This window comes from Eublepharis macularius, chromosome 8, assembly GCF_028583425.1.
Source record: "Eublepharis macularius isolate TG4126 chromosome 8, MPM_Emac_v1.0, whole genome shotgun sequence".
Taxonomy (NCBI): Eukaryota; Metazoa; Chordata; class Lepidosauria; order Squamata; family Eublepharidae; genus Eublepharis; species Eublepharis macularius.
The window spans coordinates 43576587-43601833 of NC_072797.1; the positions used below are offsets into that span (position 1 = coordinate 43576587).

Consider the following 25247-nt stretch of genomic DNA (forward strand, 5'->3'; position numbering starts at 1 on the left):
TACATCTCCGCTGCCGGGGGCCTGCTCATCCGGCACTCAGACATATCATTCCGCATGGAGGCATTGTTCCGCCCAGACGGGGTGCACCTGTCCAGCTGGGGGCATGACATTTGGCTGCAGGACCTCAGGGATGGTCTGCTGGAGTGGTTGCGGCGGTAGGAGCTTTGGCGGGAGCCCCCGGGGGGGCTCTGGTGGCGGTTGGTCATTGGATCGGATCTCTTTTGGGGGAATCAGGGCCTCCGCCCTGGTTCCTGTAAGGGGATTCCCATAAGGAATCTTGGGGGTGAGTCACGGAGGTGCATGCCCAGCTCGGGGGCTGCCAGGCGGACTCACCACCAGGCGACAGGGGAATCATGCAGGGGTGTACACCCAGATGATCTCCCCCTTAATGCCGCTCCTTGGGTGCCCCCCCTCAGCTGGGGCCTGAGGGGGGAGGGTTCATCGGCTGGCAGGCGGGCCAGCCGATGCTTGGGGATCCGATCCATATGACTGCCTTCGCTCCTTACCTGCTGTTCGCAATAAAGTTGTGGCCTATTTTCACCCAGCCAGTGTGTGGTCTCAGTTTGTCGCCAGCGCTTCCCATCCTCCGCGCCATCAGCCTAGGCTGCAAGCGCGGGCGCCCAACTTACCGGGAGCCTGGTTTGCTGCCGGGAGGCGCGGGGGCAGGGCAGGCGCGGCGGCCGGTATGCTGGCTGACTCGGTCTCTGCCGGGCAGCCAGCATCCAATAGAATTTGAATTCCGGCCGGCCAATCAGCCGGCCGGGGGGGGCGGGGCCGGGCCAGCCGGCGGACCTCGGGGAGGCAGTCTTCCCTCTGGTCCGCCGGCTGGGTATTTATTTAGGGCCCGGCCCGGCCTCAGATCACTCGGCTCGGGCGGCGAATCCCACCCACCGCTCCCTTTCTTTCATTGCTTGTATGGTGTTCTTCTTTGTCACAACTTTTGGCGGTTGGTCATTGGATCGGATCTCTTTTGGGGGAATCAGGGCCTCCGCCCTGGTTCCTGTAAGGGGATTCCCATAAGGAATCTTGGGGGTGAGTCACGGAGGTGCATGCCCAGCTCGGGGGCTGCCAGGCGGACTCACCACCAGGCGACAGGGGAATCATGCAGGGGTGTACACCCAGATGATCTCCCCCTTAATGCCGCTCCTTGGGTGCCCCCCCTCAGCTGGGGCCTGAGGGGGGAGGGTTCATCGGCTGGCAGGCGGGCCAGCCGATGCTTGGGGATCCGATCCATATGACTGCCTTCGCTCCTTACCTGCTGTTCGCAATAAAGTTGTGGCCTATTTTCACCCAGCCAGTGTGTGGTCTCAGTTTGTCGCCAGCGCTTCCCATCCTCCGCGCCATCAGCCTAGGCTGCAAATTTATGCTACCTGCTGAGATGGTCTTCCACAATACTAAATTGTTAGAACGTGGCAGGGAAGAGGTTCTCAAAACTAGTCTTCAACTAAACAGGTTGTTATAGAAAAGATAACATCAGCTATTTGGTGGCAGGGCTCATTTTGGGTGGGAATGTGCCAGAACGGTGTTCGGGTAGATCTGAAAAGAGATCACATGGGTTTGAGCCCCACCCACGTGACTCCTTTTCCTCCCCGCTGCCAGTGTCTTTAGCAGCAGGCGGTGGCAGCACCACCACCACCACCCCATCACCATCTCCTGGATTCCCTGGTAGGAACCTGGGGTGGGTGTGGCCATGCGGGGAGGGTGGCCATGCAGGAGGGGGGGCCCTGCGCGGCCCATCTTCCCAGCCTGTAGGCTGGTCAAGGTGGCGGCACAGCCTTTTCCTTGCGCCCACCACTTGTCCCAGCTCAGGGCTGGCGGCCACGGCCTTAGAAGGCTGCGCAGCATCAGCCCTCGCAAGCGACGCCTGCCGCTTGTCGCAGCTCAGGGCTGGTGGCAAGCGATGCCCGCAGCTTGTCCCAGCTCAGGGCTGGCTGCCACAGCCTTCGCAAGTAGTGCCCGGTCTCTTCTTCCTTGCAAACCTTAGAGAGAGAGTGTGGGAGAGGTGGGGGAGAAAGAGAGAGTGAGTGGGGGGGGGGAAAGAAAGTCTGTATGGACTGAAGGGAGAGAGAGGGTGAGTGAGTGGGGGGTGGGAGAGAGAGAGAGAGAGAGAGAGAGAGAAATAGCGTATGTGTGTGTGGACTGGAGGGAGAGAGGGGGTGGGACAGAGAGAGAGAGAGAAAGTGTGTTTGTGTGGACTGGAGGGAGAGAGTGAGTGAGTGGGGGGGGGTAGAAAGAGAGAGAGAGAGAGAAAGAGTATGTGGACTGGAGGGAGAGAGGGAAAGAGTGAGTGTGTGGGGGTGGCATAAAGAGAGAAAAAAATCAATGCACAGATCAAGAATACAAATATCCACAGATCTCAAATTCATTTCATCTGAGGCTCAGCTCTACTGCTTCAGTTATCTGCCTAGCGTGCCGTTTTCCTTCTTGAGTTGCCCAGGAGATGCAGTTGAGGCCTTAACTGTGTTAGAAAGCTCTGTGCTGGCCTAGCAAGTGCACAAGGTGGCCACTTAGATTGTATAGTTAAGTGACTTACAGTGCAATTTTAAGCAGAGTTACTGCAGTCTAAACCCACTTAAGGGACCTCTCCCTCAGTTTGATCTTTGCCACTGCAAGGTCAGGGTTGTTCTTTAGTGTGTACTACGCTGTGTAGTGACTTTTTTCCTCTGAGGTTATTTTTTGATTGTCATCTTTTGATTTTTACTTATATCTGTTGGTTGTTATCTGTTGATTGTTATCTTCCAGAAGGGCCCTAGGAATAGGTATCTGTATTCCTCTGGAGGGAGAAAAAGGGCACTCTGGAAGGAGATAAAGCCTCTCCCCAGTGATGTTGGGGGTGTGGCATATGCAAATCAGTTATGCCAATGACACACTTCCGGTGATGGCAAGAGGTGTGGCATATGCTAATAAGTTATGCTAATGAGTTATGCTAATGAGTTCCTGCAGTTCGTTTTCTATGAAATGACCCCTGTTTGGTGGTATGTATGTATGGCAGAAGAACAGTGCCTCCCCCTCACAACCTTGTTTTGTGTGCAAAAGCAAGGGCAATCCATTTGCAGAAGCTTGTACTCGTTTGCTCTTACTAGATCAGGATGCAAATCTTCAACACATCTTAAAGCATTATGCAATATCTTGCAGGAATAAGGAGAATCAATATGCTAGAAATGTGCACAAACATTGTTACCGTTTCTGGGTGGGTCCTTTCAAATCTTTCTTTATCTGAGCTTGAAGAAATTGAATACTCTGAAAGCCGCCCGGCAAGATGCTCAGAAGTAGCTTCTGAAACTTTTAGCTCTGACTCATCTTCAACACCATCTTGAATACTGGAAACATGAAAACAGGTGATATTGTATTATATTCCTATTTTATTTCATGGGCTAATACAGGATTACAGCATCGCATTTTCTCTTTCACATAGCTCTGCAAGTTGATCTACCCAAAGCTACACAGTAGGAGCTACACTGTGAATAAGATTTCTTCCCTTGTCGTCTTTGTGCTCAGAAGATGCATACTAGCATGCATAAAAAATAAACTGCAGGTCTATGAGGTTAGGAAGGAATAAACTATTAGGAAACTCTGCCTATCTGCCCCAAAAGCACTGTATCACAATATTGTTTACATGAATTGTTTCCTGGCCACCTAGTTCTGAACTTCAGCAATACACAGCTATAGCATAAGTTTGCTAAAGTTTGGGGGATATGGAAGCAGGAAGTTGCTTAGCTAGTTGTGGATTTGAGCAATATAAAGTTGCAGGGGATTATTTTTTACTTTTTCATCCCCACAATGTATGGAAGAGTGGGAAAGGAAATACCTACTTCACTATAGACTCTGTTTGACCCTAATTTCACCCTGTTAGCTCAGAATACTGTGCTCTGTCCTCTTAACCACTAAAGGTGGTTGAAAGGACAGAAGATCAGCTTCCTCTGATCCTCTGTTGATCAGAGGAAGCTCTCTTCAACCAAAATTAATTCCCCTGCTCTTTTATCTTCAAAGTGGTTACTGCTTTTAAAAGTTCACAGTAGGGGAGTGCAGCAGGGAAAATGATTCGGAATAACCTAAAACCCGAAGCAGCAAGCAGCTTAGTGTTCGGGTTATCAGAATCGGTTTGGTATGCTTCTTAATGATTCGGAGCATACTGAAGTGATCCCCACCTCTCCCCTGAGCCCCCCTTCTCCCAACCCAAACCCCACTTACCTTTTACGAAGGCCAGAGCAGGCGCCTCTGCCGCTGCTGCAGCCAGCAGGGAAGGCTGCAGCCGGCAGCTCTGCCACCCGCACCGCCGCTTCGACCTCCGCAGAGGCCAGCAGAGCAGCAGTAAATGCGGGCACCTGCACCGCCCACACTGCCGCTTCGGCGTCCGCGGCGGTCGGCAAGGCGGTAGCAAACGCCGGCGCCTGCACTACTTGCGCCGCCGCTTCAGCCTCCATGGTAGCCAGCGGTGCAGCAGGGAAGGCTGCAGCTGGTGCCTCCGCTGCCTCCGCCGCCACTTCGACATCTGCTGCTTCCATTGCCACCAGTTAAGTGTGGTGGTGGTGGGAGGGCGGGCGGGCGCCCTTTAAAAAGGCCCCGAAGCTTCCCAAAGCAATCCAAATTGCTTCGGGTAGCTTTGATTCGGTATTTCCAAATCAGCGCCATCGTACTGACCCTGATTCAGAAATACCGAAACGTTACAAATCCAGCCCAGTTCAGGGTTTTTTTTCCGAACTGGAAATCCAAAGTGCACACCCCTAGTTCACAACATCTAGGCTGGCATGAAGGCAGAAAAACAGAGTCGATGGATTTCCAGACTCTAATCTTCCTCTCCAGTTTACCAAAAGCTGTTAGAGGCTCAGTAAGGCCAATTTTTCCCTCTCCTCCCAGTTAGGGGGTCTGCAATCCAGGTATGTGAACCAGCAAAAATATCTAGATTTATGCCAATCTGGATCCTATCCAGGTCGGCAGTCTCTGTTGGGCCAAATTATTCAGCTGTAGAAGGCAGCTGCTACAAGCAGCGAGCAAGAGGGCAGCAGGATGTAAGGAGCCAAGCCAAGCTCCGTACTGCAGCAGAAGAGTGGGGCAGGGTTGGCAGGGCAAGGGAGGAGGCAGCAGGCAGAGAGGATTCCCATCCCATTCCGGTTCTTCACTCTCACCCAGACTCCAAAAGACCCCTTCAATCCACCACAGCTGGCAACCTTTTAAATCCCATGACTTGTCCCCCACCCCTTGCTTCATTGGAATTCTCTTTGGCATTGGGATTCTCAGGTTTGATATTGGTTCCCTTGCTCCACTTTAATTTGGTTTGGCTTTGTTGGTTTTGCTTCCAACCGACTAAGACTTGCACTGGCCTGGCTTTTGGTCAGGATTTGCCTTTTCTCAAGGTTTCCCTTTGCCTTGGAAATGTTTCCCCCATAGGAAATAACAGACAGTGGCTGGGGACAGCATGTTCAGGGGCCCATAGAATCTGACCCAGGGGTCCAAACATCTTAAATTTGGGAAGTCTTTACTGGACAATCAGGAGTAGGCTTCCTGCAAATTTGGCAGAATTTTCTTTTTAAAATGCCCTAGCTCCACCCCTCCCCAGACACTTTTCCCCATAGGAAATAATGACTGGATAAATCTGAGATTCTGTTACACAGATCAAAGAAACTTACCTGGATTTCAGGGATACCAAATATTTTGGTATCTTTAAAAACCAGATCTGGATCACCTGGGGGGTTTTTTGAGGGGGGGGGGAGATTACACATCCCAATTTCTTTCCTAGTCCTTTCAACTAACATAAAACTGCCCTTTATATCCCATAGCTTCCAGAGGCATGCTCAGCTATCAGGAGGGAAATGGATGTGTGTGCCTTTTTATGTTACAATAACATTCTTCTGCATGACTGAAACGTTTTTGAGCCTTTTCTATGGTGGCCCCATTTTGCTGTCTCACAAATAGACACAGGAGCAACAAGTTCAGTATAACATGGAGAAATTAAACATACATTACTTTATAATCTCTCCTTATTTGCCATCACAACAATTGCAAGAGATTTGTCTCTATTCTCTTTTTTCAGAAAAAACAGATACTGATGGTGTAAGATTTCCTTAGCGCTGCCCAGAAAAATCAATGTTTGATCAGGGATTCACACCAAAATTTAAAGCTCAACACTTTCAGCAGAAGAATCATCACCAGCTCTCTACTTGGGACCACAACATGCATAATTATTCGTTGATTACCTATGAGTTTCATTCCCACATCTTAAAGCTTTGGCAGTCCTAAAGTGAAAACAAGCTGTTTTAAATGTTCCAGTTCTTCCTTTCCTTTTTAAGTAGTGAAAATGCAAAGGAAAGCATCACTAACATGTTGGAGTGCAGTCCAGCAAGAACTGAATTCAGAGCTAACTAAGCAGTCCTAAGCAAAGTTACACCCTTGCAACCCATAGGTTCAGAAGTGTGTAATTCTGTTTAGGATTACAGTGTGTTAATCATGTAGTCACTTTATGAGTTTAAGACACAAATGTAATGGAGATTATACCATATTGCAAAATAAGTAGTTGCAGCAAAGAAAACTGTAAGGTTAGGAATGCTCTATACAGGACTATATAAAACTTATATTAAGCTTCAATATAAAACTTAGTACCTGGATGACATCAGACTGTCTTCTTCTTCTGTCCCTTCATTTAGCTGTATGCAGCACTGTGGATCTTCTTCCACTGGGAGAAGAGTTTCTTCAAGTATTTGACCACCAGAGATCTCTAGTTCACCAGTTGCATCAATGCCATCATTCTCTACATTAGATGATAAACTTTTTCCTAACAACAAATGGTCAAGCATTACATATCTCACAAAGACATTAATTCAACTGGTCTATCACAACAACATGAAGACATAACTGTCCAAAGTGATCAGTGATGTTCAAATGCCTGTTTAAGCCACCCAATTTTATGGAATAGATTTCTTGAAAAAGACAATGCTTTGAGCAAATCTCTTAGTTTGTTTCATTTTATAATACTGCAAGCTAAAGGGAAGGAGGAAGAAAACCAATCAATATTCGTCCAACTGCCAGCCAATATATGGTTGGTTAAAACATTTCATTGTAAGCTGGATTTTTCATTACTTCTTGCAGTATTCTTAGAAAAATGCTTTTATTACGGCAATATGTACCAAAAGTAACTAGTAAGATACATGAAACACAAAATTACATTTAAAATAATTCAGTAGAATTCTTCTATATAGATTTATCTTGTGTGGCAATGATATAATAGAAACCCAAAAGAAACTAGGCGATGTTTTGAGTTTCTGAAATGCTTAAGAAAACTAAGTTCCTCATGAATTAGACTATCTTTAACTAAAAACATTGAGTGCTCTTCACTTACAGGAATAAAAGGGGGAGCTATAGTTAAGTTAGGCATTGTGATGGGGAATTACCAGTCTATTAGTGATGAAAACCAGTTAGTTCTTGCCATTGTCATGGGGAGGCAGTGAGGGGCAGGATTTGTAATTCCATTTTCTGCAGTGTTTGACATATCTCTGATTTTTTAATTGCATTACTTCTACTTTTTCCAAGAGTCAAAGTTCCCTTCTTCACTTCTAATTTTTGTAATCCTAGAAGTAAAAACTTCTAAATTTTTTAATCCTAGACCTATAGCATTGTTTATGGGACATCTCATGCTATTTGACTACACTGCTCTACATTGTGTAATCCACCATTCAACTCTGTAAGAAAGGAGTGCTATAAAGTAAATAAACACACAAACAAGTTTCAGTGCAATGGCAACAGTGATTCTTCATGCTCTATTTGCAATTTAACTTATACCACATACTGTTCAGTCAATTTAAAAAATCAGAAATATCAAAATATATCATAACAGTGAAACAACACAGAATTTAATGTGACTTAGAGTCTTACTTTCCACAGATTCTGAAAGAATGTTTTTTCCTTCAGAAATGTTCTCTGCTTCCTGTTCAGTGTCCCTCTTTTTCTTTTTTCTTTTCTTTTTCGTCCCCACAGATTCAGCTACTGTCTGCCCTTCCACCTGTTCCAAGATGCTAAGGGACTCCTCATTCTCCTTTTCTGCAGTCCCACAGTCCATTTCTGCATCAGAAATTCTGGCATTCTGATCATCCTGTCCAAGGCTGGGTTGCCCATTGGTAACTTTGGCTATCAAAATATATAACATAAATATACCTGCATCCAGATAGTTCTCAATAAGTAAATTAAAAATAATCTTCACAATTTCTTATTAAGACATAGGATTCTTCTTTCTCCATATTAAAGTCTCAAAATGCCTGGTATGCCAGTATGCTCCTCAACTCCGAAACTACTCCAGCACTGACTGCATGCAAAATTCCTTGATTTTCTGTCACAACCCCCTCCAACCATCTCAATGACTCCAACTCAGAGTCCTCATGGGAGGCGCCCATGTTGGTGGCTGAGGAGGACCAGCAGAACTAGACAGGACCCAGCACTACAGAGGCCCCTACTGAGTATGAGCTAGCAGCAGAAGAGGCCTACTAGAGCATGCAAGAGAAACTGTGCCACTAGCCCAGGAGTTAGCTGCTAGGCCTTGAGGCAAGGCTCAAACTCAGGCATGTAGCCCCCCCAGGACCCTCTCCCACACCACGGGAACAGTAGTGATGGAAGACCCAGGCTGAGGTAGCACAAAGGAGGCAAAGTGCCAGACTGGCTATACACAAGCTCCCTGCAGATCCTAGGCTGAGTGCTAAGAGTAGTAATTCTTTGTAGGATCCTGGTGAGAGCACAGCACAGCCTCAAGAACTTCAATGCCTCCCAGCTGAGCCTGATCAACATCCAGCCTAGTTAGGCTGAGGCTTGAGAAGGCTGCCTTCTGGATCAACTGGTCCATTAGTCACAAGCTGTGAGCTCCAAGCTCCCTGCCTTCAGCTCCAATCAACACACCCAAGTCTACCCAGCCAAGCCTGCAGCCTTACTCCAGAGAACACCTGACCCAGCCACCCTGCAGAGAGCAGGGTATTTCCATCCATATTATGTAAAGTACTTATTTGTATATTTGAAACATTTCTATACTGCCTTTTCACCAACTCAGGGTCCCCAAGGGAGTGAGAATACTTTGAAATCTTAGAAAAGCGCTTAAAATACAAATAGATAAAATATTTAAAACAATTAAATAAAGCATATAGGCACACAAACAGGGAGGAGAGATAATAAGTGTTTGTGAAGGAATGCCAAACAAAACAAGAAGTCTTCACATGTTGGCCCAAAATAACTATTCAGGAGACAGACTAATCTCCCTGGGAAGGGAGTTCCAAATTTCAGCACCAAAGAAGGCCCTTTCTTCGGTTGCCGCCCATGTAGCCTCAGATGGTAGGGGCATCCAAAGCAGGGCTTCTGACGTTGATCAGAGTGATCAGGTAGGTTCATATAGGAGGAGGCAGTCCTTATGATATGCCTGCCCCAACCATACAGAGCTTCTTTGGGATCAGCTGGAAGGTGTGAGAGAGAGTGGAGTGTCATCTACATATTGGTGGGAAGTCAGCCCAAATTTCCAGATGATATTTCTCAGCAGTTTCACATAGATGTTAAAAAGCATGGGGGACAAAATGGAACTTTGTGAAACACCACAGGCCAGAGACTAAGGGGCCGAGCAGTAGTCCCCGAGCACCACATTCTGAAGCCTACCATTGAAATAAGACCAAAACTACTGCAGAACAGTGCCTTCCATTCCCAACAATAAAAGTCTGTCCATAAGAATATTATGATCAAAAGCCACTGAGAGGTCCAGGAGAATTATCAGGGTTTTATTACCCCCTTTCTATCTCTTGGCACAGATCATCCACCAGGATGACCAAGGCCATTTCAGTCCCATAACCAGGCCTGAAACCAGACTGGAATGGATCTAAACTGGCTACTTTATTCAGGAGTCCCTGAAGTTGCCCAGTCACCACAGGTTCGATTACCTTGCTCAAGAATTTATATACTACATTTCAATTAAAAAATCATCAAGGTGTTAAATTAAAAGTATAATAAAAACTGTAACGTAACAATTAAACTATCAAAGCAGCCAAAATCTCATAGAAATCAATAGTATTCTAACGTCAGCAATTAAACATTCAACTTGCTAAATGCCTGGAAGATTAAAAAAAAATGTTCTACCCTTAAAAAAGGTATTAAGCAAGTCTCCTTCAGAACAGAATTCCAGAAGTGCAGAGCAACTGCCTTGCAAAATAGTTTAGGCTCACTAAAAATCCATAGAGAAGGAACACTAACAAAGCTGCCATCAGATCTCAAAGGGTGGGAAATTTCATAATCAAGAGCTGTATTTATTACTTAGCAATAGTTCTTTGTATTTTTCAGAAATACCTTTTTGCTTTTTCTGAGACTTGGGGACTTTTTTCTCATTAGCTGTTTTTTCTTTTTCATGCTGACATTTTGCATTTTTCCTTCTCTCATTTTCCAGGATTTTCTCAAGCAGTTTTGCAAATACATCAAAATCAAATGGCCTTTTTTCTTCTGTCCAACAAGAAAACAATGTGAATATTTAGGTAATATAAAAACAAATCGTCCAAATAATAATTATACAGTTTTTTTTAATACCACACACTCTTGCAAATTAAAGTTCATGCCACAATCAATTAGTGACCTAAAAGCCAGACTAGATTTGATAGTGTCCTCATGGCCAGCATGAGAATTACACTGTCATTTTTAAGTCTTGAATGGGCCTACACAGCAGGGACTGAGGCCATCATTTCCCCCATTCCCTGTGCCTTTATCAAGTCCCACCCCCCCCCAACACACACACACACAGCTGTTTTTGCACTTTAAAAGGGGAGGAACAAGAGCATGATACTGTGGACTCAATCAGGATTGGGCCCTCACAGCATTTTTAAATGATGGCCACGTCTGGTTCGGCCCTAAAATGCAAGCAGAACCGCAGGATAATAATTAGGACAATGGATAAAATTGATCAATGCTTACTGAATGCTTTATCTATTCTCCATCCATTGGCCTTTTCTTCCCGTTTAAATTTATTCTGAAAATCGAAAGTTGTGCATTGTTACAAATTTTCAATAAGAAAATGAAATTTTATTTTAGTCTAAGTTACAGAACATCTTTCTCTTAAAACTTCTTACAAGCGTATTTTAAAACTCAATACTGAATTGGTTTATCTATTTTTATTCAAAATAAAGTCACTGTATCTAACAAACAGCTGCCCTATGTGGATGATAAACAAGCCTTACACTCCAGAGAGTTAAACAAACGCTTCACTCAAAATCTTTACCCTGGACCAACAAACCTGGTAGCTATCCCAACTGGTGCTTATCAGGTCATCAAGCACCTTTGTACACTTAAAAGTCCCCTCTAGATAAACTTATCAAACCTCTCTCAACTTTTGTCCACCTCCGGAGACAGCCATAAAGTCATTGTTTTGGAGGCAAAGATATCAGCTTGCTCCAGGGAGCATTTCACCCTAAAACTGGGCTCCCCGGCCATGTGCTGTGTGTTCTGGATCCGTTCACACACACCCCAAATCTATTTGGGCCTCTTCTTCTCCTCTTCTCTGTAAAATGCTAGTTGTTTTGCTCCTGTCTTCATGGCTCTCGATCTTCAAATCTGGTAATTATCAACCCTCCTAAATTGCTTTCTCCTTCTTTCCTCCCTGATTTTCTTAGTTAACCTTGCATGTGCGCTATGTGTGGTTTTCTGTACATTTGCCTTTTATTTCTCTTTTTTTCTGGTTGAACATCTGCTTGATTTATTTGAGAGTTCTCTAAGGCATAATCCCCATAAACATTGGTGGAGATTCCGAATTACCCCCTCTCACGCCTCCTTAATGCTAATTCCCCCAACCAATTAAGGAGATCTCCTATTTGGGTTACAGTTCTGATACATGCTCACAGGACAGATATGGCTCAAAACTAGTAAACTATTGCAAATATAAGTATTCCTCCCACTCTAAAGGCAGCATCCTGCTTGGCTGTTTACTGCAGTTTAAGGGACAGCTTAGGACACTTGAAGGAGAAAGGTAGAGCACAAAATGTTTTAGTAATTATAAACAAATGAAAAGGAAGAATCTATTGTTGGAAATGGGAAAAGAATGGAGATGGTGACACATTCCAATTTCCATTTCTACACTTTCTTGAGTAGCAGAGAGAAAACTCTTTCATTGCTTAGGCAAAGATCAAGTAAATGTGTCTAGAGAAAAACAACATACAGGCCCTTGTCCTTGGGACAAGTCCTCATGACTTCCTTTAAAAAGACACCATTGGCTAACATGGTCTGTGCAGATGAGGCAGACGTCTGACCAAAAGCAGGCTGGAAGGCAACTCATAAGAAAATAGAAAAGAAGGAGGCCTTTTAAAAGGTAGTTGTGGATGGATTTGGCCAACAGGTCTGAAATTTTGCAACATAAGCTCTACATAGCCTATGTTTAATTCAAATTATCTGTGTCATGTATTTAATAGAATAGCATAAAATATTAGAGATTCCTAATGCAGGAGAAAATGCCTTTGGTGATTTATAATTTTAAAATGTTTACCTTAATTTCTGTTCTTGCTCTGTGAGGAAAAAGCTGACTAATCATTGAAAAGTCAGTCCCTACCATGCTTATGGCTAAGAAGAACATCTCAGTTTCTGTGTAAAAAAAAATTCAACAATTTCAAAAATGAACATAGAAGTTAATACTTTAATTTGAATACTAGGATCAATAGATTTATATATTAAACTATCAAAACATGATACATTAATTATAAAACACTGTATTTCATAAGAATGTTTATCTCATTATCTTGCATATTTTAAAAAGAATAGAACAACTTTCAAATCCAACTGATAACATTCCATTATTCAAAGTGGTTGGAAAAAACTGCTGATTATGATAGTTGAAACTCATTCAGATATTAACACCATATAGTTAATCTATAATTTGATTGTATGTGGCTGTAATGGAGTCTTAGTTAACTTTGTACATCTACAACAGTATAAATAGATGGGGGGTTGCGTTATGTAAGTACATCAAATACTTCCCAAAAATAATGCTGCCACCTACAACTACATTATGCTACACGTACCATACAGTGAATAATGTATGTTTTCACTTTGAGTGATTCGGTTACAGGGTAAAAATAAGAACCAGATGCAATGAATTCGCCTGCCACACTATCCTGACTTTGTTTGGCTGAGTCTCCCTTAAACTAAGCCAGCATCTGGCAACTCTAGTTCTTCAAAAGGCAAATCTAAAGAAGAAGTCACTGTACTTCTACACTCACAGTGTTAAAATTGCACCTACCTTTTTCTGACCATGGCTTGGTATAATAGCTTTTCCTGAAACTTGAATAAGTTGTTGTAGAACCACGCTCAAAGATGGGGTCATTTTCTTCCACCACACATTGCCCTTTAGTCCTTAAAACTTCTACAGTTAAACTAAATCAGGACATACAGAAGACAAAGAAATAATGATACAGCAAATACACAAATGATTTTTTAACAGTGCTGATACCAAGATTACATGCAGAAATTAAGGCTTTAAAAGTGTTTCAATGAACAACAAAACCTTCTATTTTCCATGGTGACAATAATGAATTAATGTTCAGTAACTACTGAAAGGAAAACTAACCTTTCTTCATCTAGAATAATTGAGCCATCTTCTGCCACCTTTACTCGAGGAACTAGAAGGGGGCCATCATCTTCTTCTTCCTCTTCTTCCTCGGCTTCCTCATTTTCATCTTCGTGATCAGTAACAATTTTTTCTTCAGGTCTGAAATTTTTGAAAGTAATTCTTCATGGAAGTGTTTACATAAATTTCCCGATACCTCTTTTCTTTTCTAAACACATTTTCTTCTCTAAGGCTCCCTCTATCAAGCATAGACTGCACATGCAGCAGAAAGAATTGAAAGAATGAGCTGACCCACTTCAGAGTCTGAGGGAGTGTCATCAAATGCTAGATTCTCCCGCATGTAAAAACTAACCCTCAAGCTAAGAATTAGCACACCAGAAAGAAAAGTTATATCCTAGCCTTTTACAATGTGCCCAGTAAGTTTTTCCACTTACAAGGAGTTATTCGTATGGAGGAAACTTTGGAAAACATAATCCCTTAACCGAAATCTGAAATGGTACAGTCCATTTTAACCATTTTCCTGCTTGTGTAGACCACTCTACAGTCTTACCATACATGTTCTTCTTAAGGAGCTACCCAGTAACATTATCTGAAATGATTTTTAAACTCTATTAACTCATGGCTGAAAGAATGCAAAAATCAGCAAAATCCCCTTTACAGGTGACAACAGCCAACTATTAATGGTGGCTAATTGATCAGACCATGAGATCAGAGGCTCTCTGCTCTACCCCTCCTAGCCACTCTTTATGTTGCACACAAATTCTTCCTGCTGCCATTAACCACAGAAGTTAGCCATGGTTACAGTTAAATAAGCAATAACCAAAGGGGAGGTGGTGAGGAAATCTGCATATGAAAAGAAAAAGATGGAAGAAGAGCTTTTGATAGCTGAGTTGCTGGTCAATGTATGTTTGCTTTTGTAATTTTACGTGTCATTGCTTTGTGTGCTTTATAGCATTTTTAACTGTATATCACTTTGGGTTTTTGTGAGAAAGACAGCTTATAAATATTTTAGTAAAAAATAGAGAAAGAGAAGGAGAGTTTAGATCACCTGAATATGTATCTTGTTCCAGGCTCTTTAATTAATCTAATTGCTGGCCAGCACTTCATCTAAATAAGACCTAGCAAAGTTATGCTATGTTTTGTGGCAATTAACAGCCACAAAACCTTACACAATACATATTCTAAAGAAAATAATAGAGACTAGAATTACACACACACACGTAAATAAATAGACATGCAACCAATTCCATTGCCACAGAAAATATAAAGATTACTCTTTTGCTTGGGCCGAAGTCTTTTCCAATCTCTTCTCTTCCACCAATGAAGACCTATTCAATATTAAGCATTTTTATTAATCATGTATTCAAAATAACCTTCAAACATTTTATCTCAGTTTGATAACAAAATGTCTACTCTACTTGCGTGAGTTATAACCCTTTCTACAAAACAGTTTCCCTGAAATATTCAAATTAAGTTTGAATTACTTAATTAAGTAATTAAGATTAGTTCACTGGTAGATGGATTAAGTCAACTATGAATGAATGGTTCATGAGCTCAGGCAAAGGCTAGAAATCCAATTATTTCAAATTCCCTGATATCAGGCACAGATGACCAGAGCATAAACTGTAACCTCAGAGGGACAGTCCACAGATTAGGGGAGGGATTCTTAGTAAAGTTTGTTCTATAAATCTGCAAACACCAACACAATTTAAGACAACTGTAAAAAGATTAGATATACTAACATTTCTATAAACTTGGAAATAAAACAGAGCAAGTGTGGGGCAGTGGTTAAAGAATTGATCTCAGGACTGGGGAGATCCAGTTCAAAATCCCTGCTCACCCTGGTATTCACTGGATGACCTTCGGACAATTATTTTCTCTCAGCTCAACCAACCTCAGAAGATTTTTGTGAAGCTAAAACGGGGAGGAAAGAACTATGTACCCTACACTGTGCTCCTGGGTGAAAGGACAGCATGAATCTGCTTGCAGTGCTTAGGGTTCAAGCCACAACTTTTATTTTGTGTGCACGCACGTGTTTAATGTTCTATCTACATTTTTTCAACTACTATCACTGGTACTATAGCACAGTGGTCAGAGTGCTGTACTTAGACTAGGAGACCTGAGTCCAAATCCCCAGACAGCCACAACACTTACTAAGTTATTTAAGCCAATTGCTTACTCAGCCTACAGAGCTGTTTGGGATTAAAAAAAACTGAAGTGGCCATGTATACCATCTTAATATCTTTGGAGGAAAGGCAGAATATTAATGTAATTAGTAAGTTAATTAAAGCAATTTACTTTTGAAATTAAAAATGTATACTTACTTCATGGGATTGTTTTCTGGTAGATAATATATGAAGTCTCTCATAATCATTTTTGAACGGTCTTCTGGCACAGTTTTTTCAATTACTGGATATTTGTATTTCCGTTGTTGCTAAACACAACCAATATTTATTTATATTTTGTTATAGATTTGTTTTAAACAACTGATGGCAATTTTAAAAGTTATGAAGCAATTTCTGACAAAACAGAATGTTTCCCACTCTATAATCACACCAGATTCAATCCTGCTGGCTGGGAATGCTCTACTGGTGAACGTTGTTTCAGTAAGGAGAGTGCTAACATGCAAGGAGGTGGTAGAGCCATGGAAACTGGAAGAGAACTACGCTACTTCTGTTTCCCCTCTCATTGTCCTCCCCATCCTGCCACCTCATACTGCTTCCCTAACCCTAGTCGCTTAAATAGCTGCTGTCTTACTTATTGTTGTTTCTTGACTTTTTGTAAGCATCCCCTCAGCGGGTGCAGAGACAGAGGTGCAAAGTTAAACAGCAAGGCAGCTAACCCTACTTGAAGTAAAGTTGGGAGGAGAGAGATAATGTAGCCTACTGAGACAATGAGCATCAGCCACTCAAAAAAGGGCACTCGTGGCTATGGAATGCTAGCCAAAACAAAGGGGAGGGATAGAGTTTGAGGGAATCACAGGTTGCTGAGTGAGTCTATATCACACCACTTCTGCTAATCACTGTCCTCTGGGAGATGCTTGTCCCACATTGAACATGGGGCCTCATGTGTGCTAAATGAATATAGTTTTCACTGTATTACAGCACTACATATTGAGCCTTCAGTACCAGGCTACACGGACTTGGATCGGACTTGGATCATTCCAGCCACGGCAACAGAGTAGGCATGTTAGTAGGTGAATGGGATTAGTGTGTCATGAGCCACACTACACTATAAAAGACCCATCATCAGCTTCCTCACAACATTACAGAAATACATTATTAATTATACCTTTTCTTTCCTTAATTCTTCCTTGAGCATCTGCCTCAGCTTCTTAGCTTTGATTATTTTTTCATGATCAGAGCGTATATTTTTCTCCTTTGATGCAGCAGGTTTTTGCTGTTGTATTTCTTCCTGAATCAGTATTTCCTGTGTGGGTCTCTCTTTGAGGGGTGAGGACATGCTGTTCTGCTGGACTTCATCACTTTTATGAGATGTCACAGACATACTGGTCTCTTTAATAAGTTTTTTAAACGGAGAAAATTGTGGTATTTGGGGAAGAGGTGTTTTCTTTTCAGGCAATATGAGAGATTTTTCAATATTGATCTTCTCACATGAAGATGATTCCTTCTGAACAGGAGAGTTACTGGGAGGAGGAGGAGAATGAGGTGCCTGCTTTTGAGAACATTTTGACACGGAACTGATAACACACGGCGTAGATGTAGGAGCAACTCTTGGCTTAGCAAGATTGGGCATTGTGGATATTCGTTTTCTTCTCTGTAAAGAGGTGTCTGTGCGTTTACTAAAATCTCCATCACCTCTTGGATTACTGGTTTTTTCATCTCTGGAAAATTCAGAGTGATAAAATACATGTCATGAAATAAACCTGTTGTAAAAAGACAGACTATATTTATGATCAGCAAATTAAATGAATGCCCCAAAACAAAGCATATCAGGGAATTCATTTTTGAAAAAAGATCATTTTATTTAGGCACCAAAATCATCCCCAAAAATAAGTTGAGGCTTCACATCTGGTTGAATGCAAATTTATATACAGAGTTCTGAACCCTGTTTTTACTATTAGTGATTTAATATACATCATCCACTACTATAGTATATGCTAATGATGCAAGCTTGTGAAAGAGCTTACTCATAATAACTATAACAAATGGAACTGCTACCCCTCTCACATAAGATCCAGTCTTGCACATCTCACAAACTATATGTGACATTAACGTTTTGTGAATGGAACTCTAGATGTGCAATTTGTCCTAAAAAGCAACCAAAAGAGGGAAGGGGCTAATAATGATTGTGACTGCAGCACTAAGTCTGCCCCTGTCCTGTTTCTCCCCACAAAAGTGTTCTCCACAGCTATTTTAGGTTTCCTATGGGGGAAAGACAGGCACAATATGGGTATCTATCTTTTTTTCCTACCAAGGAGGATTTTTTATCAGAAAAATAGTAGCTGAAGATGATTGCCTTCCTCAAGGCCACAGGTCTGATTCCTATCAGGAGTCCCGGCATCTATTTTTAGGGCCAACCAAAACATATGGCATTTCAATTATGGAACTCCAGCATATGGCATAGTTTGGATGGCTCAGTTTTACACCTTCTAAATACCTAAGAGTTTCGTGCTTCCTGTTGCAGTTCCTCATATAAAATTCAGCCTTTAAAAAAAAAGTCTATAAAGCAAACCTTTAGTATCAAGCACTTTATATAATGCACTGCAAAACGATTCTAGAGATAATTGGTGAACACAGGAATAGCCATACTGGATCAGACAAACAGTTCATTAAGTCCAGCACCCTGCCTCCAATAGATGCCCCAGGAAAGCCTACAATCAATGCAGCTAACAATAGCTTACTCATAATAACTATAACAAATGCTGACAAATGCCTCACTGCTGACAATCAGCAGTATTCTGCCTCTGAACCAAGAAGCCTCCTATTGAGCCATCATAGTTAATTTTCAACAACAGACACATCATCCATTAATGCTTCTATTTCCCTTCTAAATACACCAACTTTTGTCTGACTTGAATCTATACCAATCATTTACACAGAGTTACCCTGAGATCTAGTATTTATGACAGGAAAGAAAGTTTCTATCTACTTCCTCTACACCATGTATTAACTGTGTAGACCTCTGCCATGTCTGCTCAGTCATTGTTTTCCTAAATTTAAAATCCCAGCAGCTTTGGCCTTTACTTCATAAGACATGCATCCAACCCTGCTGGGTAATTTGGGAGGAGCATGGGTAGAGGGGAACTATTAAACATTTTATCTTTTTGCATGAGAAAATCTTTTTCTTAAAAAGCATCTCACTCATTCCAATGTATAGCAACAAAAAGCCTGATGTCTTTTTCAATTTTTCCAATGGAAAAATTGGAATATTGGGAGAATTGGATTAAGTGAAATCAATGTTTTACTGAAATGTACAGCATGAAAATTTTTATGGAAGATAATCTACATCATTAATGATAAACCCTATGTATACTGTATATATATACACACAACTCTTTCAGGATCTTCTTTATATGTAATTAATTTTGGCAACAATCAATATGCTATAACATCTGTAATGATATCTATATTAAAGAGTTCAATGTTTTCAATGTTATGAAGTTTAACATTGTTAAATCAATAAAAGAAGTTTAGGTTTGTTTAACAAATACATATTGTATATTTCCATTTCCAAAATTTTCTGCCCCCCCCAAAAAAATAAAAGAAACACCGGGGAGGGGGTGGGGTTTCTGTGGATTCGAAATTTCTGGAAATTTTACGTCTCTAATTTCATTTTCCATTTATTTAAATTGTCTATTCAATCATCTCATCAGGGTCCTTTTGGAAACTCTCCACAATTCTTTTGTATTCTAACAGTTTGGCATCATCCACAAATTTCAGTCCTTTCCTGTTCATTCCCTGATCCAGATAATTTATGAATTAATTAAAGAGCACCAGTCCCATCACAGATCCTGGGAAAACATAACCTTCTCTTTTTTTCTACGGCAAAAACTATTTATTCTCATCCTCTCCTTCCCTTTTCAAACAAGTTACTAGTCTCTGAAAGGACATATTCTCATATAGATGACTATTAAGTTTACTCAGACCCGTTTGGTGAGGCATCTTAACAAAAGATTTCTAACAGGTTGATGAGGCAAGGTTTCCATTCAAAGAAACCATATTGATTTTTCTTCAGCAAGACTCATTATGTTTAAGAATTCTTTCTTCAGTAATACTTTCTACCAATTTACCCAGAGCAGATGTTAAGCTAACCAGTCTATAAATTCCTGGGTTTCTCCTGGATTCGTTTTAAAAAAAAAATGTTATCTTGTTTGCTATTTTCCCATCTTTTGGCACAAAGACTGATGATGTTAATGGGAAACAACAAATTTTATTAAGAACTCTTGGGTGTATACCACCCAAATACAGTTATTTATTAATTTTTATTTTGTCAATTAGCCATAGGACTTCTTTGGACACTGCTACTATTACTTGGGTATTTGGCACAACCTTCCATACACCTATCAAGTTACATCTATCAAGTACAAGGTTGACAGCCTGGTTTTTTTAAAATGTATTCTGCTAAGTGGAGTGCCTTTTCCAGATGCCTTTTCAAATACAAAATGCATTTCAGACCTTTCTCAATATTTTATGCTATGGAAGAGTCTGATTCCCTGGAAATCTTTCCAAATGATTTCCAGTATGTTATATACTTTGGTGAAGATAAGAAGACACACAAGGACAAACATCACCATTACTTTCACATGATTACTGATGACAACAACCCCTAATAAAATAATAAACATTAAACAGACTTCTAAAGAGGCAGCCATCTCTTCACTTGCAGCTACACACTAGTCCTTCACTTTCTCTCCTAACAAAATATTCACCTGCAACTGTTGCTTGACAAGTATCTTCCGTAGTTCTAGAGAAGTCAATTAAAATGTTTACACCTACATATTTTCAAGGACAACACATTTATTCTCAAATGTAAGTGATAACATATCAGTTGTTTGAAAGAATATAGAAATGCCCTGAACTGTACGTGCAAGCAACTATGTAGCATTTACCTTTTCCATTTCCCACCCTATCAATAAAAACTAGACTACAAATTCAAAGTTGCCAAGAAATCATTTAGTGTTCAGTCCCTCAAAAAATTGCAAGCTAGTGATCCATATCCTAAAAGCCACTGCATACTATGACAAACTCTAATCTGCATAATGCAGTAACAGAAATCTGATTGCAGATAACATGCCTACCAGCACAATTAGGTGGACAATGATAAGCCCAAACAACACAACACAAATTTATGACATGTCAACTAAAGGAAATAAGCACTCAACATTAATCAAGCCCTTCAGATGCCAGGTTATAGCCAGATTAGACTTTCATTAGTACACCTCCAGCATTATCATGATAATATTCAAGCTTCCATAAACTGGTTCCCTCCCCATGTGCCACTCCATTCCATTACTTTTAATTTAAAAAAATATTTTATTGCAAAGTGGTCTCTCAAAGGCCACATGCATAACTTCAATAATATAACTAGTTTAAATGATTTTTATAATATGACCAAGCTCTGTTTTACTCTTACAGATGGTCCAAACCCGTTCAAGAGAAATTGTTGATGTCGGTAAATTTTGGTTGTTGTGGGTTTTCCGGGCTGTATTGCCGTGGTCTTGGCATTGTAGTTCCTGACGTTTCGCCAGCAGCTGTGGCTGGCATCTTCAGAGGTGTAGCACCAAAAGACAGAGATCTCTCAGTGTCACAGTGTGGAAAAGATGTTGGCAGGTCATTTGTATCTACTCAGGAGGGGTGGGGTTGAGCTGAGTCATCCTGTAAGAGTTTCCCAGGGTGTGGAATGCTAATGGCGGGAGGCTTCACTGTATCCTGAGGAGGTTCTTTTGCATATGGATTGGTGCTTGATGTGCTAATCTTCTCCCGCAGGGCTATTGTCGGGTGTAGAATGTTTTGTTAGCCTGGTGTTTTTCAGAACTGGAAACCATGCTCTGTTCATTCTTAAGGTTTCTTCTTTCCTGTTGAAGTTTTGCTTATGCTTGTGAATTTCAATGGCTTCCCTGTGCAGTCTGACAAAGTAGTTGGAAGTGTTGTCCAGTATTTTGGTGTCCTGGAATAAGATACTGTGCCCTGTTTGTGTTAGGCTATGTTCAGTCACTGCTGATTTTGCAGGTTGTCCAAGTCTGCAGTGTCTTTCATGTTCTTTTATTCTTGTCTGGATGCTACGCTTTGTGGTCCCGATGTACACTTGTCCACAGCTGCAGGGTATACGGTATACTCCTGCAGAGGTGAGGGGGTCTCTACTGCCTGCAAAATCACCAGGCTAACAAATGCGCTGATCAAGAATTCCTCACTACATCCCGACACACACAGAAAACTATGCAAGACAGAAGCACAGCCACCTAGACTATATGGACTCCCTAAAATACATAAGGATTCAGTCCCACTCCGACCCATTGTGAGTGCCATTGGTTCACCAACATATGAATTAGCTAGACATCTGGCCGATCTCCTGCAGGACCACATCGGGAAAACCTCGTCTTACATCAAAGATTCAGCAGATTTCATCAACAAAATCAGTTCTCTGAAACTCAATCCCCACAAACCTAGTGTATGGTTTCGGTTTGTGGATGATACATTTATCATTTGGAGCCATGGGGAGGAAGAATTGATGGGGTTTTTGAATCATCTCAACAACATCCACCTGAACATACAATTCACAATGGAGAAAGAAATCGAGGGAAAACTCCCATTCCTGGATACCTTGGTCATCCGCAAAGCAAACTTTCAGTTAGGTCACAGGGTCTACAGGAAACCAACTCACACTGATCGGTACTTACACAAAAACTCCAATCACCACCCCCGACAGAAAAGAGGCATAATGAAAACATTAGGGGATCGTGCAAGACGGATACGTGAGCCGCACTTTCTCAATGAGGAAATTAATCATCTAAACCACGCACTCCAGGCAAATGGCTACTCCAGAAATGAAATCCGAAGAGCAATCAAACCCAGGATGAATCAAACAACAAAGGAAAAACAGTCTCCTACAGGAAAAGTGTTTTTGCCATATATCAAAGGAATTACTGATCAGATGGGAAAGCTTATGAAAAAGCATAACCTTCAAGCAGTATTCAGACCCACCCAAAAAATACAACAGATGCTACGATCAGCAAAAGACAGTAGAGACCCCCTCACCTCTGCAGGAGTATACCGTATACCCTGCAGCTGTGGACAAGTGTACATCGGGACCACAAAGCGTAGCATCCAGACAAGAATAAAAGAACATGAAAGACACTGCAGACTTGGACAACCTGCAAAATCAGCAGTGGCTGAACATAGCCTAACACAAACAGGGCACAGTATCTTATTCCAGGACACCAAAATACTGGACAACACTTCCAACTACTTTGTCAGACTGCACAGGGAAGCCATTGAAATTCACAAGCATAAGCAAAACTTCAACAGGAAAGAAGAAACCTTAAGAATGAACAGAGCATGGTTTCCAGTTCTGAAAAACACCAGGCTAACAAAACATTCTACACCCGACAATAGCCCTGCGGGAGAAGATTAGCACATCAAGCACCAATCCATATGCAAAAGAACCTCCTCAGGATACAGTGAAGCCTCCCGCCATTAGCATTCCACACCCTGGGAAACTCTTACAGGATGACTCAGCTCAACCCCACCCCTCCTGAGTAGATACAAATGACCTGCCAACATCTTTTCCACACTGTGACACTGAGAGATCTCTGTCTTTTGGTGCTACACCTCTGAAGATGCCAGCCACAGCTGCTGGCAAAACGTCAGGAACTACAATGCCAAGACCACGGCAATACAGCCCGGAAAACCCACAACAACCATCGTTCTCCAGCCGTGAAAGCCTTCGACAATACATCGGTAAATTTTAATCTGCATGGTGACCCAGGGTCACAAAGACATGTACCCTAGGGCTGGGCAAGTCCTCTAACAATTTTTTTAAAAATTTGTTTCCTCACATGATTACATACCTGAACTTCCAAAACGCTTCTAACAAAGTCTTTCACCAAAGGTTCCAAATTAAACTGAGTAGTCAAGGGATAGGAAGATAGTTGAACACTAGAATGCAAAGGTGAGTTCCAACTAATTGTCACAATGAAAGGAAACAAATAGTGATGTGCCTAAAGATGTACTGAGGCCATTGCTATTTAACTTGTTCCTAAATTATGTGAAATGTGGGGTGAACAATGAACTTGAAGGTTTTGTAGATGACAGCAAATTATTCAAGAATGGTAACTCAGATTTTTGAACCTAATCAGACTACAAAGAGATCCAAAATAACCTCCAAAAATACAAAGAGATCCAAAATAAAGGCCCTCAGCCTTTCCTCATAGGGCTCAGTATCCAGACCCCTGATCGTTCCCATCACTCTCTTCTGCACCCTCTCAATGTTGTCCACATCCTTTTTGAAGTGAGGCCTCCAGAACTGCACACAGTATTCCAGGTAAATGAATGCACATTTATATATGAATATATATATATATGAATACATGAGCAACAAAATAGCCAATAAGTGTTAAAACAATGCACACCTCAGCAAAGCTTTTTAACTTTCCATATACAGTGATGAAGCCTGAACTGGCAGTGATCAACTAGGAGATCTTGGGGTCAGACACACATTCAGTACATAATTAAGTTCTACCACAAAATACAAAGATGACCACTAGGTTAAATGGATTAAAAGAGAACTAAACAAATTCATGGAGAACAAGTTTATCAATAGCTATTGGTCATTATGGCTTGATGAAATCTCTATTTCAGACGCAATGAACACCAGTTGCAAGGGACAACAGCAAGGGGACGCCTATTAGAGACATCTTGTTAATCGCTGTGAGAAAAGGGGTGCTGGACTTTGGTCTGATCAGCAGAGCTCTCCTCTTGCATCCCTATGAGCGTTAGCAAGCACAGCACTGGTCCGTGCATGCATTTCTACATCCTTTGATAACTTTGTCGCCTCTTAGGATAGGGATCACTTGCTTGCAAGAGTTTGAGCGTGTACTTATATTGTTGATTCTTCACCGCTGGAACCCCCAGTGGAAAGGAGAACGACGTAAATCCACGAAACGTGCAAGTCAACGCAAGGGCGACAGAGGCAGAGCGCGTCTCGTGACTTTTCCGCTTCCCATCTGAAACCGGAGAAGGAAAATAAACGGCGACGAGAGCCACAAGCCGAGCTCACCTGCTGCCACCGCCACTGATACAGCCTTGCAGGGGGTCCTTGGCAGCTTCCAGCTGGGAATCCGAGCTCGCCTCAGAGGAGCCAGCGGTGGTTTCCGGGGCATGCTGAACCTCCGGGGCCGCTGTCGAGACTCCTGAGCTGTTTCCCCCGCCGTTGCTACCTCGACTCGCCGCGCTCGGCCTCACGTTGGGCTTCACGCAGAACCGAGCGCGGCGGAACATGGCGGCGCAGGGAGAGGCACCGAGCCGTGCTAAAGCCCACCGTCCCCTTTTTCCTCCGGCCGGCGAGGCCGCCTCATGTCGACGGCCCAAGCCCCATTCCCCGCCCTTCCTCTGGGGCCTGTCAGCCGCGGCGAGACAGCGCCTCTTCCGTCATCACTCCGCGACAAAACAGTGGCGAGAGTTCTGGCCCACGTGATCACGACGTCCCCTGCTCGCCAGCCATGCGGAAGAAGGTA

General features: G+C 42.2%; 1 protein-coding gene across 1 annotated transcript in view; it reads right to left on the reverse strand.

Annotated features, from left to right (window-relative positions):
• The window catches only part of BDP1 (B double prime 1, subunit of RNA polymerase III transcription initiation factor IIIB), a 72415-nt gene extending 47319 nt beyond the window's left edge, over positions 1 to 25096 (reverse strand). Inside the window, exons 1-12 of the mRNA XM_054986735.1 lie at positions 24791 to 25096; positions 16844 to 17396; positions 15877 to 15986; positions 14827 to 14880; positions 13553 to 13693; positions 13226 to 13359; positions 12476 to 12570; positions 10915 to 10969; positions 10300 to 10449; positions 7867 to 8118; positions 6598 to 6769; positions 3182 to 3320 (exon numbers count right to left, since the gene is read on the reverse strand). Of these exons, the coding sequence (XP_054842710.1) occupies positions 3182 to 3320; positions 6598 to 6769; positions 7867 to 8118; positions 10300 to 10449; positions 10915 to 10969; positions 12476 to 12570; positions 13226 to 13359; positions 13553 to 13693; positions 14827 to 14880; positions 15877 to 15986; positions 16844 to 17396; positions 24791 to 25011 (2076 nt within the window). The 5' untranslated portion in view covers positions 25012 to 25096. The remainder of the gene's footprint in view (positions 1 to 3181; positions 3321 to 6597; positions 6770 to 7866; positions 8119 to 10299; positions 10450 to 10914; positions 10970 to 12475; positions 12571 to 13225; positions 13360 to 13552; positions 13694 to 14826; positions 14881 to 15876; positions 15987 to 16843; positions 17397 to 24790) is intronic.
• Positions 25097 to 25247: the final 151 nt, after the last annotated feature.